At 36.8% G+C, this 18,643-nt stretch overlaps 1 protein-coding gene across 2 annotated transcripts; it reads right to left on the bottom strand.

Annotated features, from left to right (window-relative positions):
- Positions 1-244: 244 nt before the first annotated feature.
- LOC125659514 (uncharacterized) lies at positions 245-18,056 on the bottom strand. 2 transcript variants are annotated; one of them, XM_048891195.2, is made up of 3 exons: positions 17,907-18,056; positions 780-2,879; positions 245-500 (listed from the first exon to the last, which is right to left on the bottom strand). In XM_048891195.2, exons 2-3 carry the CDS (start codon positions 2,869-2,871, stop codon positions 454-456), a joined length of 2,139 nt encoding a protein of 712 aa, XP_048747152.2. In that variant the 5' UTR covers positions 2,872-2,879; positions 17,907-18,056; the 3' UTR covers positions 245-453. The 2 variants fall into 2 exon arrangements, with proteins under 2 accessions (XP_048747152.2, XP_056004419.1); XM_056148444.1 differs by lacking the exon at positions 17,907-18,056 and adding an exon at positions 16,279-16,579.
- Positions 18,057-18,643: the final 587 nt, after the last annotated feature.

Below are 18,643 nucleotides of genomic sequence, written 5' to 3'. Positions count from 1 at the left end.
TTATTTGAATTTCTCAAAATGACAATAAAAATTCCACCAACATGTTGAAAATGATTATCCTGCAATAATTCATAAGACAGAATTCATAATCAAAATAGAAATGTCTTATAATAGGTTAAATATAATAACATCTGCCTCACCACTGTCTCACCAACCATATATTCCATCCAAGATTTTAATTTCGTAATTATTCGCTGATGTCGATATGTTAAACATAACTTCTTCTCTGTTAGTAAAATAATCCTTTATATGTAGTAACTTTGCTTTTTAATTCCAATTGTTGATAGAACCAATGGATGATTATGTATGAGATTGTAAACAATAGCGACATAATATGTTACCTCTGTTACTTTAATTTCCATAACGTTTTCAGCAAGATATGAATCCTGTACAAACTATATACATGTATTTGATATGATAGTAATATGTACAACTCCTGGAATTTTACCCATTTTACACATAAAGTCCTCCGATTATCACGAACGACAGCAATACCATATCTGAAATAAAATACGGCTAGGTATCATTTCATAGTGAAATCATGCATGCAGCTGTTCAGTTACAGTCGTATTTACTCAAAGAAAATCAGCTGATCGCTCTTCAGCATAAACCTATTGTATTCAAAAAGTGTATTAGATTTATACGTCATCAAGATAAATGACGATGGGACAACATTTCACGGTAGCATGAGCATTATGATGTCACAAAGTTATACTTTATTTATATCTTAAACAGTTACTCAAGGGAGCATTTCCTTGAACCAAGACATTAAAACATACCGATTACACATCTTGGTCCATTGGATATATTTCCGTTTTGATTTTCTCCAAAAAACCCACATTTTGGGAATCCAGATGGAGCTGATGGGTAATTGTTTGACGCTTCCAGAAGAACCATTCCCATTCCATTGGTGTTGTGAAGGTCAATGTGACAGTGAAAGAACCAGGCTCCAGGATTATTTGCTTTAAATCGGATAACGACGTATCCTCCCGTTGGAATTATTATGGTGTCTTTTTCTGGAGGGTAAATTGTTTTTGAACCAGGAATACTGCTGTCCCATGTTTCGTTTCTCCATTTAGCAGAATTACAAAAATTTGTAGTGTTAGTTCCCATGCATTCAATGTCATATGTTTCAGAGATAAATTTGGCTGTAGTCTGATCATATTCTCCGAATCCCATTTTGTACACAAAAAAATAGTGACCATGAAGATGAACTGGATGGGACCATCCTCGACCACTACCAATATTTGTCATTACAAACTGATATACCTTCCCAAAGTCAAGATTGATGGAATAGGTGCAAGCGCAGACAGAGTCAATGCGACATTTTGAGTCATCGCATTCTGTTCGCAGTTCGTTGCTCGATTCCGTGAGTATAGGTGCCACAGGCGGAACAAATGCACGTCCATTAACCGAACCTGGCGTATTCCCTGATTCTCCAGGAAAGGCAAAGTTAAAAAACAGCGTTTCAGAAACAATATCAACTTCGCTATAACGTGAATTTGGTTCATTACTGTTCGCTACATCATAAGGCAGACACTGTCTGTGCTCATTGTCGGGGTAATACAGATATGGACAGTTGAATGTTACACATGGTGTTCCACTGGTACAATATTTCTGATTGCTTGCTCGTGATGTAACGTATGAAGAGGGGGAGGCTTCGTATTCAATTATTGCCTCTGCAGCATGATATTCATATACATTGCTGGGTAGGACTTCAATACTCTCTGCAACTAGAAGATACGAGTTTACAGTCTTTCCTGTGTACAATAAAAAATCAAATCGCTCTCCTGGATGAATGATAAACGATTCTACGGTGATTGCCTGACTTTCCTCCCCAATTCCTTTGACAATCTCAAATCCATCAGATGCTACAATTGTAATCTCCGGATGATCTTGAACATAAACGCGGAAAGGGTAAAGAGTTGCTGCACTTATCACTCGAAATCTATAGGTTGTTCGTGGCTTTATGCGAAATATTTCAAGAGGGGCCCCATTGTGTTGAAGTCCATAAGACGAGACTGGACTCCGTGAATAAAATCTTCCTTTACCATTGATAAGACCTGAGTGAAAATGAAATCGACTAAAATTAGCGCCATCAACGGACTGTGTAGTTTCAATTCGAGTCGGTGGATTGTTTTGAAAATTGTAAATCCCGTTGAGCATGCGCTGATACAAAGTTTCAGGTTCATCGTTGTGATTCCAATCCTGCAAGAGAACGGTGAATCCAACTTGTGGTTGAGAAAGGAATTTGTTCCGAGGATAAATGATAAGCCCTCCATACAAACCCATGCTACGCTGGTCTCCTATGTGTGCATGATAGAAACTGGATCCATGCGGACTCGCAGTGAATCTGTGGGTAAATGTTTGTCCAGGCAAAATTGGACACTGGCTTATAAAGGCTACACCATCAGCATGTGGTGTCCCACGCTGATGCATCCCGTGAAAATGTATCGTTGTCGAATCAGTATGCATCAAATTTCTAACATGGATGATCATTTCCTGGTTTTCGTAAGCTTCTATGGTTGGCCCAGGAAATTTTTCATTAATAGCTATGACAAGGCGGGATCCATATCCATCTGTCGTTATAATTTCACTGATGACGGGATCCGACAGAGGGGCTCGTTTGTTTGTATCGTTATGATAGTAAAGCTTGCCACCAGATGGAACAACTAGCAAAGGATCTTTTGTTGTCATTGTCAACCTGTGTTCAATGGTGAGAGAGCATTCGCAAGTAGCATCAGATTCTCTACATGTATTAATCTTACAGGTGGGACTCTCCTCTGGAGTTTTCCAGTATCCTTGAACCAAGACGATACAGGCAATCAGGGTTGCCAAAGAAATGCACGAAGTAGTGTTCTTCCTATCCATATCTTGATCTGAAAGTTTAGTTAAATGGAATTGAAAATCTTTTCTTTGTAACACTGGTGTTTTAGCAAGGTATTGATACATACTTTTACCATAAATACCATGGACACGATATATCATCCTTTATTAACTGACCTGTTTTTTGTATTTTCATGAAGCAGAATTTATTCAAAATAAAGCTTCTATATTGGATGAAAATGACCTCTTGCGGTGATCATCAACTCAAAATTTAAATATATCAACGGAGTTTCATCTAATTACTATATTTAATTTGATTAATACATACCCGGCCATTTCATCGAACGGCATATTTACAAATCAACTCTATATAAAATGGGATATCTTCAACTTCTTCATCTTTAATTTCCCATATTTATGTTGCAATATTCTATCACATGTACATTGCGTTTATATCTATCAATTGATTTTATTCATGAGAGCATGTTCTACATATGATATAGTTTTTAATCGATGCAGGATACTAAAAAATAAGTTGATGTTACTCGAAAAGAAAATCTAAGTACATTGGTTGTGTTTTGACTGCAAGGATTTCTCAAGATTTTCTATATGCAAGGTGAAGATAACGAACAGTGATCAATCTCATAACTCCTACAAGCAATACAAAATAGATAGTTGGGCAAACACGGACCCCTGGACACACCAGAGGTGGGATCAGGCGTCTAGGAGGAGTAAGCATCCCCTGTTGACCGGTCACACCCGCCGTGAGCCCTATATCTGATATAAAAAATGTAATTTGGGTAAAGTGTTTTTCTTAAATCCACATCATGATGTAAAACTTATACGATACCAATTTTGATGCACCAGATAAGCATTTCGACAAATTATGTCTCTTCAGTGATGCTCAACCGAATTGTTTGAAATCCGAAATAACAATGAAGTTTTAGAGCTATTATAGGCAAAAACAGTGTGCCAAAAAAGTGGAGTCAAATTCGTTGAAGGATAAGAGCTATACGTGAGGGAGATAATCCTTAATTTTGAAATGAATTTCTAAATTTTATAACAGCAATTAAATGCCAGTATCTATATTTCCGATATTCGACTGAGAAAGTAAAAAATCGCAAACAAATATTGATCTTAAGATAAATGTATATCCCTCTCACTACTACGATTAAAACACTGGTCGCGATAGCTCATTGGTAACAGCGATGATGAACTTTTCAAACGTAAGACGTAAATACTCAACAAAGAAATCCTAACCGAGAAAATTAATGGGGATTAGTAAAGTATGACGTATTAATCTTGTTACTTCTCTCTTGGTCATTTTAAATTATATAAATTGAAGCTGGCAACTGGCAAACAAGTTGATTGTGCAAGGTTCCAACAGTCCTGTTTAAAATCAGCATTTCGCAAATTATATGGTCGCTATAACGATCTAGTTTGCCAATACAACCTACCATTGGGTCAAATGCTAACGTGTTGCATACGAATTGTTAGTTCGTTCTTGGTATACTGATTTTCACTACGGATAACTCCGTTTACCTGATCAGGATATAGGGTTCACGGCAGGTGTAACCGGTCGACAGGGGATGCTTGCTCCTCCTGGTCGCCTTATCCTACCTCTGGTATATCCAGGAGTCCGTGTTTGCCCAACACTCTGTTTTTGTATTGCTTATAGGAGTTATGAGATTGATCACTGTTCGTTATATTCACCTTTCATAATCCTTAACAAAATGAAAAAAAAATATCTCCTCTTTCTAATATGATTCGTTATACCTACTTTATTCCATAACATTATGCACATTATTACATCGGTATTATCACATATGCAATTCCAAAAAGTTATACAGTAGAAGCATTGCAGAAATGGCGATCAATGTGTAAAAATCTAAATGTATCAGAGAACATTCTGTCTACCTTCTACAATTATTACATGACTTCATGGGAATGTTTCTCAGGTTCTCTTCCTTATCGAGGCCATGCTAATAAGTGTTACATTACTTTACCTATTATATGATCAAGAGTACCCCAAACGGTACAACATACGCCTTTTGGACTATGAAATTCAACCTTGAAGTATATTACGCACCCTGAATTGATACCACACATATTCTGATTAGAAAAGTCTTTTAAAAGGCGTGATAACTTTAAAAGAAAGGCATAATAACTTTAAAAGAAAGGCGTGATAACGTTTGAAAAATGCGTAAAACAATTGGGCGGCTTCAAAGGGCAGACGAACGTGAAAAACGACATAATCTAATGTTACAGAAAGGCAGAGTAACATGAAAGAAAGGCAAAATAATGGGTAAGATAGGCTGAATGACAATAGCAAAGGAAGGCAATAAAGCGGCTTTAAAGGGCATAAAGATAAACACAAAAGACGTACAAGTCGACACCTGTCGCATTGGCTTGTCTCATGCAGATTAGAAGTGCATCCGGATGCACGATATCTTTGATTTTAAATTATCGTTGAAGGAGAGGGACAACTGATACGTTTAATGTCTCTTGCATTGATGATTAGAGTAGTTATTATGTGATGTGTGATAAGAGATAGACATCTATGCAAAATACATAATAAAGGTAATTTGCAGATGTTTCTTTTTCAAATTAAAAGCCGTTCATAACAGAGAAGAGAAAAGAATTGAAGCTTCTTCTAAGGATACACTGCCACCCTTAAACGCAAAATCCATAACTTCTCATTTTTAACACAGTGTACAGTGCAATTACGTGACAGACATTTTCCCAAAGTAAGGACAAAGCATTAAAATTAAATATTAAAATGAACATACATGTTCTAAATCTATGCATTTGCAAACTTTTCCTACTAAGTTCAGTTAAGGCTTCCCGAGAACAAATTACAGTGCTGTATTTAAATGTACCTCAGTGCACTTCGCACCATATGACGTCAAAATAAAAACGTACGTCACGACGTACAAGTTCTTACAGTTGTATCGCGGGGAAAGTGTCATAATATTATGTCGTTATTTACTACCGTTATCAAGTGATAAGCAGTATACATGAAAAATTTTCTTGTCAAATGCTTATCATATAATCATATATTATTTCTTTTTCATATCAAATCACAATGCATTTATCATATCTAGTTTGCACGAAGGTGATGTTCATTTTATATTGCTACCTTGAAATCGCCCCTACATATTCCCCTGATTCGGATTAGCACTGCGTTTAATTTACATAATTATTGCGGCCAGCTGCAGTAAATGTAAAACTGCAACGATGTACAATGTATTGTGGTGCTTGATGTTTATATATTCATATTCTTATTACATTGATATATCAGAAAAGTGTTGAGAGCAACTTCTGACACAAAAAGAAACCCCTTTTCGCATCTGATAAACTCTTGCATACTCTCGAAAATTAAGAAATATGCTGCATTAGATGCATTTTAAACTTCCTTCCTTCTATCGGAGAACTTACTCCCAAAACTTTTCAGTTAATGTAAAGGAGGCTCTGTTTTTCAATATTAAAAGGGTCGGCCTGCATGTAACCGATATCGTTGCACTTTTGTAATCATCACAATAATTGTTGTTGGTTCTAAATATATAATGTCACGTGATAGTCTCGTGATGTTAAACACATGTCTTGATGAAAATATATGGAAGCCTACTGGGTAACGGTTTAAACGTCGTTTCGTTCTCGGATATTTTCCATTAAATATTTTCCATATAAAACACGAAAGGCCATTTTATGCATCTCTTTTACTTTATTTTTGTATGGGAGGCCTTAATTCAATTGAGTATAATAAAACAGCTATGAATGAAAATATCTGAAAGATAAGGGGGTCTGAACAAGGTCATGAACGGAAAAAAAGATTTGTATTTTTAATGAAAAGTACCAAAAACAAGGCAAACTTAATGGGAGATGAAAATCCAGATCACTTCATCTCGTTTGAATAGCATTTTATCATGACTCCTTGACCTTCCCACTAGACCTGCATACTCCTCTAAATTTTTAGATATTTGGCAGTTCTTGACAAGGATCCGTTCTAAATTGGGAACGAATTTTATTGATTTTCCCATTTATACAGATATTCAAATACTAGGGTAGTGAAATGTGTAATTCTCTCTGTCTCTTTAAAAAGTATGTATCAATTCTGGATTTTGTTAAACATATTTATAAACGTGAAATATACAGATGTTTGAAAAAAAAATAGAAATAAGTATTTAAAAGTACATGTATCATTAATCTAATTACCGTGTCTAAGAATTCAACCGATGCGCGCATCAAATTAATTATTGCTCTTATCAACGGAATCGGTGCGCTTATGAATCCATTTATTGGTCTCATCAATTGAATTGATGAGCGCATGAGCGCAACATTGATAATATAATTAATTCAGTTGAAGAAAAGCAAAAACTCACTTATTTTGCGCGAACAGTAATTGAATTGATGTATGGAAGTCATGGTCCATTACGAATTCTCTGCACATAAGTAACTTTTGAGCGACACACAAGTATTGCTCTTGAGGTCACGTCGAAATGTTTCGGGGTTGAAGACCCCTGTTTTGGGGTTGAATGCCTGTTTCGGATTTCCTTGCTCTGAATGGTTTTGCTGACGGTCTTAAATTTGCAATTATGGAAAACATTGCTTCAAACATAATCATTATTCATCGCAGAAAAAATACGGACCCTACAACGTTAGCGTGGAAAAACTGACCGTAACAGTGTTAAGCCCCTTTCACACATTCACGGATGAGACGCCGGATCATCACGGATTGTCAATCCGTGATCATCATGTACGATCCTTATATACATCCAGCGTCGTCCGGGACCATCCGGCCTGGTCAAGCCGAGCGGGGGAAAATAAACATGTTTAATCCCCCCGGATCGTCCTGGAAGATTCACGGATCAGGACCAGGTCGACACCGGATGCGAAATTCTAGTCATCCGGGTGATCCGACGTAATGCCGGTGTCAACACGGTCTTATCACGATGCAAACACGGAAAACACCGGTCTCTCTACGGATAAGCACGGTAGTTACCCGTATGTCCCGGGGGGGATATCCCGGTCGGTGGAAGTATGATCACTGAACGTACAGAAGATACGATTTCTGTCGGTCCATCCACGGTTGTTTCATGGAATACATGGATTATCATGGTATTTTTTTCTATGTGTTTATCGTGTCTGTCCGTGTAGTTACCGGTAACAATCCGTGTATAGACCGTAGACATCCGTGTTCTTCAGCAGAAAAGTTTCGTACACGGATGACCCCGGACTTTACACGGTTACTTCGGTGGCTACACGGACTTCTCGGTTGATATATGGACCTCTTCGTTGATACACATTGTTACACGGTACCTAAACGGATCAATACGGAGAATTTTCTTCCGGGACGATCCCGAGTAAAAATTAAATTGGCCAAGCCGAATTGTCCCGGACGCCGCAGAATGCTTACAGTTTGTACACGGTGATGACGGATTGTCACGCCCCATCACGGATTGACAATTCGGGATAATTCAGCGTTTCATCCGTGAATTTGTGAAAGGGGTTTCATTGATCCATGTAGATACCATTTACCTCCATGTATCGAACGAGAGGTCCGTGTATCAACCGAGAATTCCGTGTATCCACCGAAGTAACCGTAGAAAAGTCCGGCCGGGGTCATCCATAAACGTAGGGGAGAAAGACTGTGATAATCCGTGGACATCCACGTATCTCCGTGAAACAACAGTGGATGGACCGGCAGAAACCGTGATCTTGTATACGATCGATGATCTTGCATACGATCGGTGATCATGCCGGCACCAACCACGAATTTTTCCGTGGACGTACGGGTACGGGTAGCTACCGTGCTTATCTACAGTGCAACCGATCTTTCCGTGTTTGCATCGTGATAAGACAGTGTTAACACCTGCATTACGACGTCACAGAACCCAGAGACGTCGGATCGCCCAGGATGTCTATTTAAAGTATTGCATCCGGTGTCGACTGGCAACTGATCCGTGAATAGTGTTAGTGTGGTTTTCCTCTGATCATTATATCAGTGCCTCTCGGAACTTTACTCTTACAATGTATAATTATGTAAGCCTAGATATTTCCGCGGCCTGTTAAATACGCGTATTTTCCTTTGCAAACCATCTGCATAGTGTTAAGTATGCATGGGGTAATTTAAACGAAATTCTTATAATCGCGTATTTAGTGTACATAACCCCCATACCGTAAGTTTCCAAATCTACAGTATGCCTGAATATTGCACAACAGGCTATTCTACTTTACTCAGTACCGTGAAAACCACAACTATTAAAATATTCTGATAATCTTTTACTGACAAAGTTTCATAAGATACTAAAAGCGATAGAATGATATTTAGAGATTAATTGATATGACCCCTTTCCATAGAAAATTTGAAACCTCATCATTGCCCAAACTATTCTCCTGGTTATAGACAGTGAAAGATATTGTTAGAATGTTAGTGCTCTAGCGCCTGTAACGGCAGCTTGCACTGTATGCTTCCCAGGAAGCTGAGAAAGTTCTAGATTGATATAAGGTATGCGGGGGTAATAATGTATTGTAAAGCGCTTTGAGCAGCTGAAAAAAGCGCTATATAAAACCAATCATTATTATTATTATGTTTAGTTCACCTGAGCTGAAACGTTAAGTGATCCTCTCTGATCGAAATTTCTTCATCTACAGTATTTGTCTCTTCGTAATTTTTCCCATTTTCACGTTTTTCTCCAGAACCAATGTCTATACCTTATTCATGGTGTCCGGGTGTTGACACTCATACAACAAAGAAGAGGGACTATTTTAACTAATCTAATCTTAATTCTCGATAACTACAAGGCTGGAATATGTCAGTTTTGATATGCAAGCATTGTCCTATAATCGAAATTCAGGTTTGTTCCAATTATGACTACCCCTTACCCCATTCGACCCCCAGTGCCGCAGCGAGGCCACAAAATTAGGATATATCTAGGTTTGTTAATACCATGATTCCTAAGACCAGGACGTGACTTAGTAGAGATCAATTTTAAATCTTTAAAATAATCAGCATATCCTCGAGAAACGCAAGAGCACAGTTTGTCAACACAATAACAGTGGTAAAAATGTGCTTTTGATATTTTGTAAACTCGTACAACATGGATTGAATTATTCCACTCAGCCGGGCAAATATATGCATAATAGGGGGATTGGTGGTTAAAAGTTTTCACAGAATGTAAAGATGAGACGATTTTACTCATAAGCTAAAACAGTTATGTGTTTACACATAATATAAAGCAAATGATCTCTAGTGTAGGACTGCTAAACAAAGGGAAAACAGCTTGTTTTTATATAGATACAATGTTCATCTTTTATATTGTGTTTAACTTCATCTGTGATAAATTTCTGTGGTGCTTCTGCCAATCAATCATTTATTCACGTATCATCATTCATAATCAAGTTTATCAATTCAAATATGTATTATCGCAGAAAAAATAAGACCCCACTGGAAATAAATACGTCCCTTTGCTGGGTTATCCTAGACAAAGAAGAATGATTTTATCGTTTTATAATTACATGTCATCATTAATAATTTTATTTCTCCATAAATTGTATGTGAAAAACATTTAATCTGGTCTATGATTTTGTAATGTTCTGTGGAGAAATTCTGGATTGACTCGGTAAAAATGCCTTAATATTCATTAAATAACTTATGATGCTGTTTGTTTGATATCCCTTCGATATTTTTGTCACTCCTAATGCAAAGTCATTTACTTAATGTGAAGTACCACAAATTAACGACACAAGTCTGTAAAGGGTAACTAAAGACGGTAAAAGAGGGATTTCGCCTGCTATTTTCCAACAAGTTCGGGATATTTTTAAAACAGTGACATATCAAATGAAATGCCAAGTAGTTTTTATACAGTATCCATAGTAGATTTTAACATTTTGCATCTGATGCAACCAGGATCTAGGATTTTGTTTATAGGTTGAATAGAAATGATATATAAATTTTCATGCTCTATACGTACATGTATACCGTTTAAGTATTTTATTTCTATTGCCGATACAAGAAATAGATGATATAGTACCTATTCAATGTGCACACTTGTCGAGAATGACAACAGCTAACTTCGATCAGATTATTAGATGACTTTATATTGTGTACGTCCATTATCAGCTTGATTCTTGCTTTTCCTTGAATCTCCCAAGAACTTTTCTTTATTGTCATAATAAAGATTTGACATGTAACATGCTTCTGTACATTGTTGATTGAGTTATAGACCTTTCTAAAAAAAAAACCAAAAAAAACAACAAAAAACTGCGAACGATAATTTTATTTCGCCGCCTACCTTCTGGTCAATTTTGAAGAGTTATCATTTTTAAACGATTGTTCTTATGTCAATATAGATTTTTATATGAATTTTCATAAAAGTTTTTATTTGACAAAAGAAAGAGAGATAACTCCATGATTTGGGTTAAAATAACGTATTTCATTAAGAATCAATGGAAAAGGTATAAAAAAAATTTAAAACGATCTCCCTTCCCTCGTAAAACACAAATTCCTTTTGCGTGTATTATAACTTGTCAATTAGCAAATTTATACCAAAACTTTTGTTGTTTTACGGGGGGAACGTACGCCTACAGACCAAAATACAGCGAAAATGTTCACTGTACGATCAATTGCAAATAATTTTAAAGCGTAAGAAATGAAGATTAACCATTCTTCACTAAATAATATAAAGTAATTTGAATATTGTTATTTATTGATATCAACAAGAATTTTAAGATATATGTCTTAATAAAGTCCGGTGTCAAAGAACATATTATTTGTCTACCCCCTAATCAAAAGGAGTTGGAGTTAAGAGCAAATAATTAATTAAAACTGGTATTAAAGTTAAAAATCAATTTTTAATGGATTCCACTTTGCATTTAGAAAATATCATTAGCAAAATTGCAAAGATTTTTAAAATATACGAGTTGAAAATGTAGGCAGGAATCCAGAGTTAGCGTGCGTAGTTCTTCGGATCAATCAGAATCGTTCTTGTTCCCAGTGTAAACTTGTTGAACATTCTAACTGTTGTCGACCACAATGCTTGTAGTGTGGACGAACAATTTATTGTTTTCTCGGGTATACACCGGGTGGGTATCTATTCGCGGCGTTAAAATGTAGATGATATTAATATATATCTCTTATTTCGAAATCAATAGGTAAGGTTGAAAGTTGTAGGCAGTTAATATTTAGACTCATTGTTTATCTTACAAAACAGTCTCCGTTCGAAATCCCTTCTACAACAATGCCGAAACAACAGCAATCATTTTTGAAAGCAAAACATTTGAAATACTACATGTTATGAATTGTCATGCAAACAAAAATTACACTTGCTATCGAATTACGTCATGTTCAGTTACTAATTAATAATGCAGCTTGGCTTATTCAGGATTTCCACTTCCGATGACGAGCCCAGAAAACAGTTACTCAGGAGTGAACAGACTGCACAGGAGATAACCGATAGACATAGCACCAAGAAAATTGATCTCAAAATACACATTCTCCTCTACGTGCATGTTTACATTCTTCGGTATGATCTCTTTGTTATGAATAATTTGACGCTATACCTTAGGCGAACATACACAAAGTAATAGAGACTGCAAATTCAATGGTTCTTCCTGTATGAATGAAATGCCGACTGACGATCCGTGTTTATGGGTCAGTAATGGCATACCATTCGAATGTGCATTGAAGACATGCATGCCCGTACCAAAGCATTTCTAAAACTTGAGGAATATGCAGCAGATAGAATGCATATTGACGATAGGTCAAGCAGGGAAATATATAATAAATGCATACTTACGTTTGAGCAATTGACGAAGTATTGCCAAAGTACACCCAAGAGTGTTGATAAGATATTATACTGTGTTCTGTTTTAAAGTATGACAATAGAAAAATCACATTTTTATCTATCTAGAGCACGGTACCCGGGTTTTCCACGCATACCATTCCACGTTCTTTGTTACTTAAACTATGACATGATTTCTCCTTAATTTGGCCGATTATTTCTAGAAAATATTAACTTCTCTAAAGAAGAAACTGCATACTTATAGTGTCACAATATATGCCAAAACTCAAATATGGATTCTAAATATTTTACAAATCTTTCAGTACATTTGAAATCAAAAACCGTTTTTTCAAATCAACATCAAAGCGTATGACTTTTTAACACTTTACACACAACAATTCCACACGTTGAATTAAAGACTATGCTATTTGATATCATAGACTGCTGCTTCTTCGATACAAATGGATAAAGGGAATATTCATATCTTCCCATGTCTCCTAAACACCATTCTGATTATATGAAGTATTCTGAAGTTGCCTTTATCGTAATCGTATTTAAACTCCAAACTGTCCATTCAAAATATAAAATTCTTCAAAACCATGTTTCAGTTAAGATAGACACATTTGGTATATCAGTCGATGGGTCGAATGAATATGAGTTACCGTACCTATAATGGATTCCTAAACTATATAAAACCCTTACAAACAAAGATACATCGCTGTATCCAGTAAGGGCTCTACCAAGCCCCTATCTTTGCTCCTCACGAAAATATTAACATCTGTGAAGGAGGAACTTCGAACTTGCAGCCTGACTCCATATGCCAGAAGTGGGGTAAATCAAATGTGGATTCTAAACAATTCTAAACGAGTTTTAGTTAACTTGAAATCGGAAACTTTTCTTAGATCAACAGCATCAAAACCTATGACTTTTCAACACTTTACACGACCATTCCTCACGATAATTTAAAAACTACACTTTTTGACATCATACACAGTTGCTTTTTCAGCAAAAATAGAAAACGGAAATAATCATATCTAGTGATCAGTCATCAAAAAAATTACTTTAATACACACCACTCAGATTCTACGCACAAGTACTTTGAAGTTGAAATAAACATATGTTCACTGTTTGTTATCTTCACCTTTCATGCTTCATACTTAGATATTCTATTGGAAGTAGATATTAACGGCAAACTAACATCTCAACTTTATGAAAAAACTGATGATTTCAACTTCTCCATCGTCAGCTTCCCACATATATGTAGCAATATTTCATTAGCACCTGCATATGGTGTTTACATTTCTCAACTGATTCGATAAACAAGACGTTGTTCTCTGTATGGTCAGGTTTTTTTTTTATATAAGCAGGTTACTGACAAACAAATTGATGGTGCAGGAGTTCCAACAGCCTCGTTTAAAATCAGTATTTTGCAAGTTCTTTGGTCTTTATAACGCTATATTTTGCCAATACAACTTATCATTGGGTCAAACGCTGTTTGACGTATGTCTTGCCGATTGTTAGGCCGTTCTTGGCACACTGATTTTAAATATGGTTGATTGCGTTTACCTGATCAAGATATAGGGCTCACGGCGGGTGTGACCGGTCGACAAGGGATGCTTACTTCTCCTAGGCACCTCATCCCACCTCTGGTATATCCAGGGATCCGTGTTTACCCAACTCTTCATTTTGTATTGTTTATAGGAGTTATGATATTGATCACTGTTCGTTATCTTCACCTTTCATGCTACAGTTCCGCGGGTATGTTAAAGCAAGCCATGCGTCATTTATGCACATAAACTGCATACTTTTGAAATATGTCTTACACAGAGAGAGGGATCTATTAACTCTGAAAACTATTTTGGTTGTTTACATGAGAACATTTTGTATCATAACAACATGACAAACATGCGCTTCCGTATGATGTCATTGTATGTAAGTAATACTTTATTCATAAAAGCAACAATGTGCTTAGGATTGCCTTTCCCTTTAACAATGACAACTTTCATTCATATATCGATTCGATATATCCCTGTGAGCTCGGAATAAAAGAACCCCAGAGCCGTCCACTTCTGCTTCATACCTAGGTATTTTATTGAAAGTAGACATTAACGGCAAATTGACAACTCAACTTTATAACAAAGGGGGTGATTCAGCTTCTCCATCGTCAACTTCCCATATTTATGTAGCAATATTCCATTATCACCTGCATATGGTGTTTATATATCTCAACTGATTCGATACGTAAGTGCTTGTTCTGCGTATAGTCAGTTTTTAAATCGAGACAACCTACTGACAAACAAGTTAATGGCACAGGGGTTTCAACAGTCTTGATTGAATTCAACATTTCGCAAATTCTATGGTCGTTATAACGATATAATTCGTCAATACAACCTATCATTGGGTCAAATGTTGTCTGACATGTTTCATAACGATTGTTAGGCCGTTCTTGGGACACTGATTTTGACTACGGATAACTCTGTTTACCTGTTCAGGATATGGGACTCACGGCGGGTGTGACCGGTCGACAGGGGATTCTTACTCCTCCTAGGCACCTGATCCTACCTCTGGTGTGTCCAGGGGTCCGTATTTACCCAACTATCTATTTTGTATTGCTTATAGGAGCTATAAGATTGATCACTGTTCGTTCAACCACTTTGTTCTTAGGCAAAACACCTATTGGGCTACAATGGACGTTTTGAAATGGTGGGGCATCAAATGAGCCAATTATGTGACCTTAATCAATTTCTTTTTTGATTTAGCTAACAATTGATCTTGATGATCTAATGGTGAAACCATATTTTTACAAGATACTGGATCGCGAGGACCCATATAGTTCAAAGAGAAACCAAATGTAAATCCATGTGAAAGTTGATCTGCTACAGTTTTGTCTGGATAATCTTGCAACAAAATATTTAACACTTTAACATTGATTGGTGTATAACCTAACTCCCACAGACATGGATAATTATTGCCGCAACGGCCTTGGAAAACGTGTCTGGGTCGCATTGGGATTACGAATGGCATTCTGGGCAAATCCTTTGGGCATATTATCGCTGGTTTGATTGCTGTAACAATTGATGGATGGGTGATTTTTGCCACATTTCAGACTGTCATAAGAAAATCTGCAGTCTTTTTAAAGACAAGATCCCTTCAAATTGAAATCATAACAAGCTTGTGCTGTTGAAGACTAGAAGTATGCTTCTGTTCAGCTACAACGGACTGACCCATATGAATCAACCACAGTCAACCACAATTCCACATCAATATTTTCCCAACTGAAAAAGTTTTTTGAACGCCTAAGCTGAAACTGAACATCATAATCCCTCCATCACAGAGTAGAATCGCGTTATGCCCCCAATCGTATTGAATTGATATACTTCAAAATGCCTTGTACATGCTGCGGAAAACTTTTTAAGTAAATGGCAGCATAAATCAAGAAGGAATCAGTCCATTCAGAGATTGAAGCAATTTTTTTTATCTTTAGATTTGTTTTTAAGTTTGATTTTACCATCTTCAAACACAAGAAATTGTTGGGTTTCAGCTGCAGGATCTAAATGCAATACCTTGGCAAGATCTATATATTCATTATTTCATATTTTTTTCTGTAATGACAATGGAATCTTATCCCCAAGATCTGCCGTGATACTAACAAGAGGGTTTACGTGAGTACCTGTTTGGTGTGGTACATTTTCGGTAGGTATAGCCTCTGCAGGCCCAGCGTTTTCTTGAAGATAAATATCTGGGGTGATGGTGGGCTGCGTGTTGTGCAATGCAATGGCCCCGGGTGCATCTTGATATATGTCAGCACATAAAGTGGATTGGCTAGATTGATGCTGCTGTGTAGGACGTGCACTCGTCAGCGAGGAATTGCGAGGTTGTGACGGGAGAACTACAGAGACTTCTGCCCGAGCCGGTGGTCTGGTATAAGAGCGCCTAGTAGATCCCGCTCTTAACATTTTCGTACTAATCATCATGCAAATATACAATAAACAGTAAAAAAAAATTCTACTAGTGTAAAATTATTTCAATCGTGTACGTGCAAGGTGAAGATAACGAACAGTGATCAATCTCATTACTCCTACAAGCAATACAAAATAGATAGTTGGGGAAACACGGATCCTTGGATACACCACAGGTGGGATCAGGTGCCTAGGAGGAGTAAGCATCCCCTATTGACCGGTCACACCCGCCGTGAGCCCTATATCCGGATCAGGTAAACGGAGTTATCCGCAGTCAAAATCAGTGTGCCAAGAACAGTTTAACAATCGGTATGAAACACGTCAGATAGCATTTGACCCAATGCGAGATTGTATTGACGAACTATATCGTTATAACGATCATAGAATTTGCGAAATGCTGACTTCAATCGAGACTGTTGAAATCCCTATACCATCAACTTGTTTGTCAGTAGCTTACCTCGATTTAAAAACTGACTATACCCAGAACAAGCTCTTGCATATCGAATCAGTTGAGATATATAAACACCATATGCAGGTGATAATGGAATATTGCTACACAAATATGGGAAGTTGACGATAGAGAAGCTGAAATCATCCCGTTTGTCATGCAGTTGAGTTGTCAGTTTGCCGTTAATGTCTACTTTCAATAAAGTATCTAAGTATGAAGCAGAAGTGAACGACTCTGTGGTATATCATATACCTAGTAGTGTATCAGCCCTGATACACCTATCTTGGCTAGGGTGAGACAGCTGCAAGTAGGTAGGGCTGTCTCGCCCTAAGGGCCGAGATATCTCTGTCTCGGCCCGTTGTCAAGGGGCTGTCTCGCCCTCAAATTTCAAATGGCTATTTCTTCTTTAATCTTTTGAAATCTAATATAACTACATGAAAAAATGATGTTAGACACAATTTTTTTCAAATATAATACTTTCTTCCACGACAAAATTTAATTTAAGCAGAAAAATTAAATAAAAACGTTTTCAAAAACAACGCTAAATTGTAGTGAGTATCTAAGCAAAGGGGCGTAACCCAAGTAACAATTGTTTATTTAGAACAATAACACGTTTAACTTCATTTAAAAACAATCAACGTTCTAGGCGACAGAAAACAGTAGGAGGATTATGGAGGGTGATACTAAAGCATTATTAGAAATTCCCGGTCCTAATGGAGATCAAAATGTTAATTTACGGTAATTTTGATGTAGAAAATCAAAACGATTTCTGAAATCTAAAATCCCGAGGACTTGGCAATAAAACGAGAAAGGCAGAACCAATATCTTCCGACGTTTTTCAACGACTTATAGATGCTAAACAGATGGGAAACGGTAAAAAAAAAAACTTACTTCAGTATAAGGTAACATTCCCTAAGCAAATAAATAGCAGCATCAGATCTGTAAACATTCCCGTTCATACGATGACGCCACGTAAACAAAGTTCTACAACTTTTACAAATTATATGAAATAATGAAAACGGGCGAGTTTGGTAAATCCGAAAAAAAAAAAAAAAATAATTCACTTATTTCCAATTTTAGTATTCATTAGGAAGCCCCTAAGAGCTGCTTAATAGTATATACATGTACATGAACAGCACAGCGATAGATATGACGAGTTTCTCAGCCAAGCAGTTCAGAAACGTTCAGATTGTAGACCACATGAGGGGATGTCCATGATTAATCATCCAATTATTGAGACCAGCAGTGGAATAAAGCTACAAAACCCAGACTTTAGCATGTTTCATAATGCCAATAGTACTGGAAACATAACCATTAAAGTAAACTCACTGAAGGAATAAAATAGTCAAATATCGTTGTACAGTATACCATGTATTTATGTTTGGGTCAATACCCCCCCCCCCCAATTTAAAAAAAAAAAGTTTATCAACTTGTTGTGTTTTAGGTATATGATATAAACAATATCACACTCTAATGTTGATCTCGGACCTGGGATTGCCCCTCGAGTGATCTCGGGGCCAATCCCAGGTCCGAGATCAACATTAGAGTGTGATATTCTATATGTCCTTTATTTCGAGCTCACAGGGATATATCAAATCGACATATGAATGAAAGCTATCATTGTTAAT

The sequence above is a fragment of the Ostrea edulis genome, chromosome 9 (genome assembly GCF_947568905.1).
Source record: "Ostrea edulis chromosome 9, xbOstEdul1.1, whole genome shotgun sequence".
Taxonomy (NCBI): Eukaryota; Metazoa; Mollusca; class Bivalvia; order Ostreida; family Ostreidae; genus Ostrea; species Ostrea edulis.
The sequence above is the reverse complement of the archived record's forward strand: the minus strand, read 5'-3'. Positions and strand labels throughout refer to the sequence as shown.

Bases quoted from the DNA above. Each gene is read 5' to 3' on its own strand.
- LOC125659514 (XM_056148444.1), bottom strand. From the start codon at position 16,579: ATGATTAGTACGAAAATGTTAAGAGCGGGATCTACTAGGCGCTCTTAT. The intron at 2,880-16,278 runs GTACTCACGTAA...CTAAACTTTCAG, and splicing joins AAATGTACCACACCAAACAG to ATCAAGATATGGATAGGAAG. The intron at 501-779 runs GTATGTTTTAAT...ATTTTATTTCAG, and splicing joins TGGACCAAGATGTGTAATCG to ATATGGTATTGCTGTCGTTC.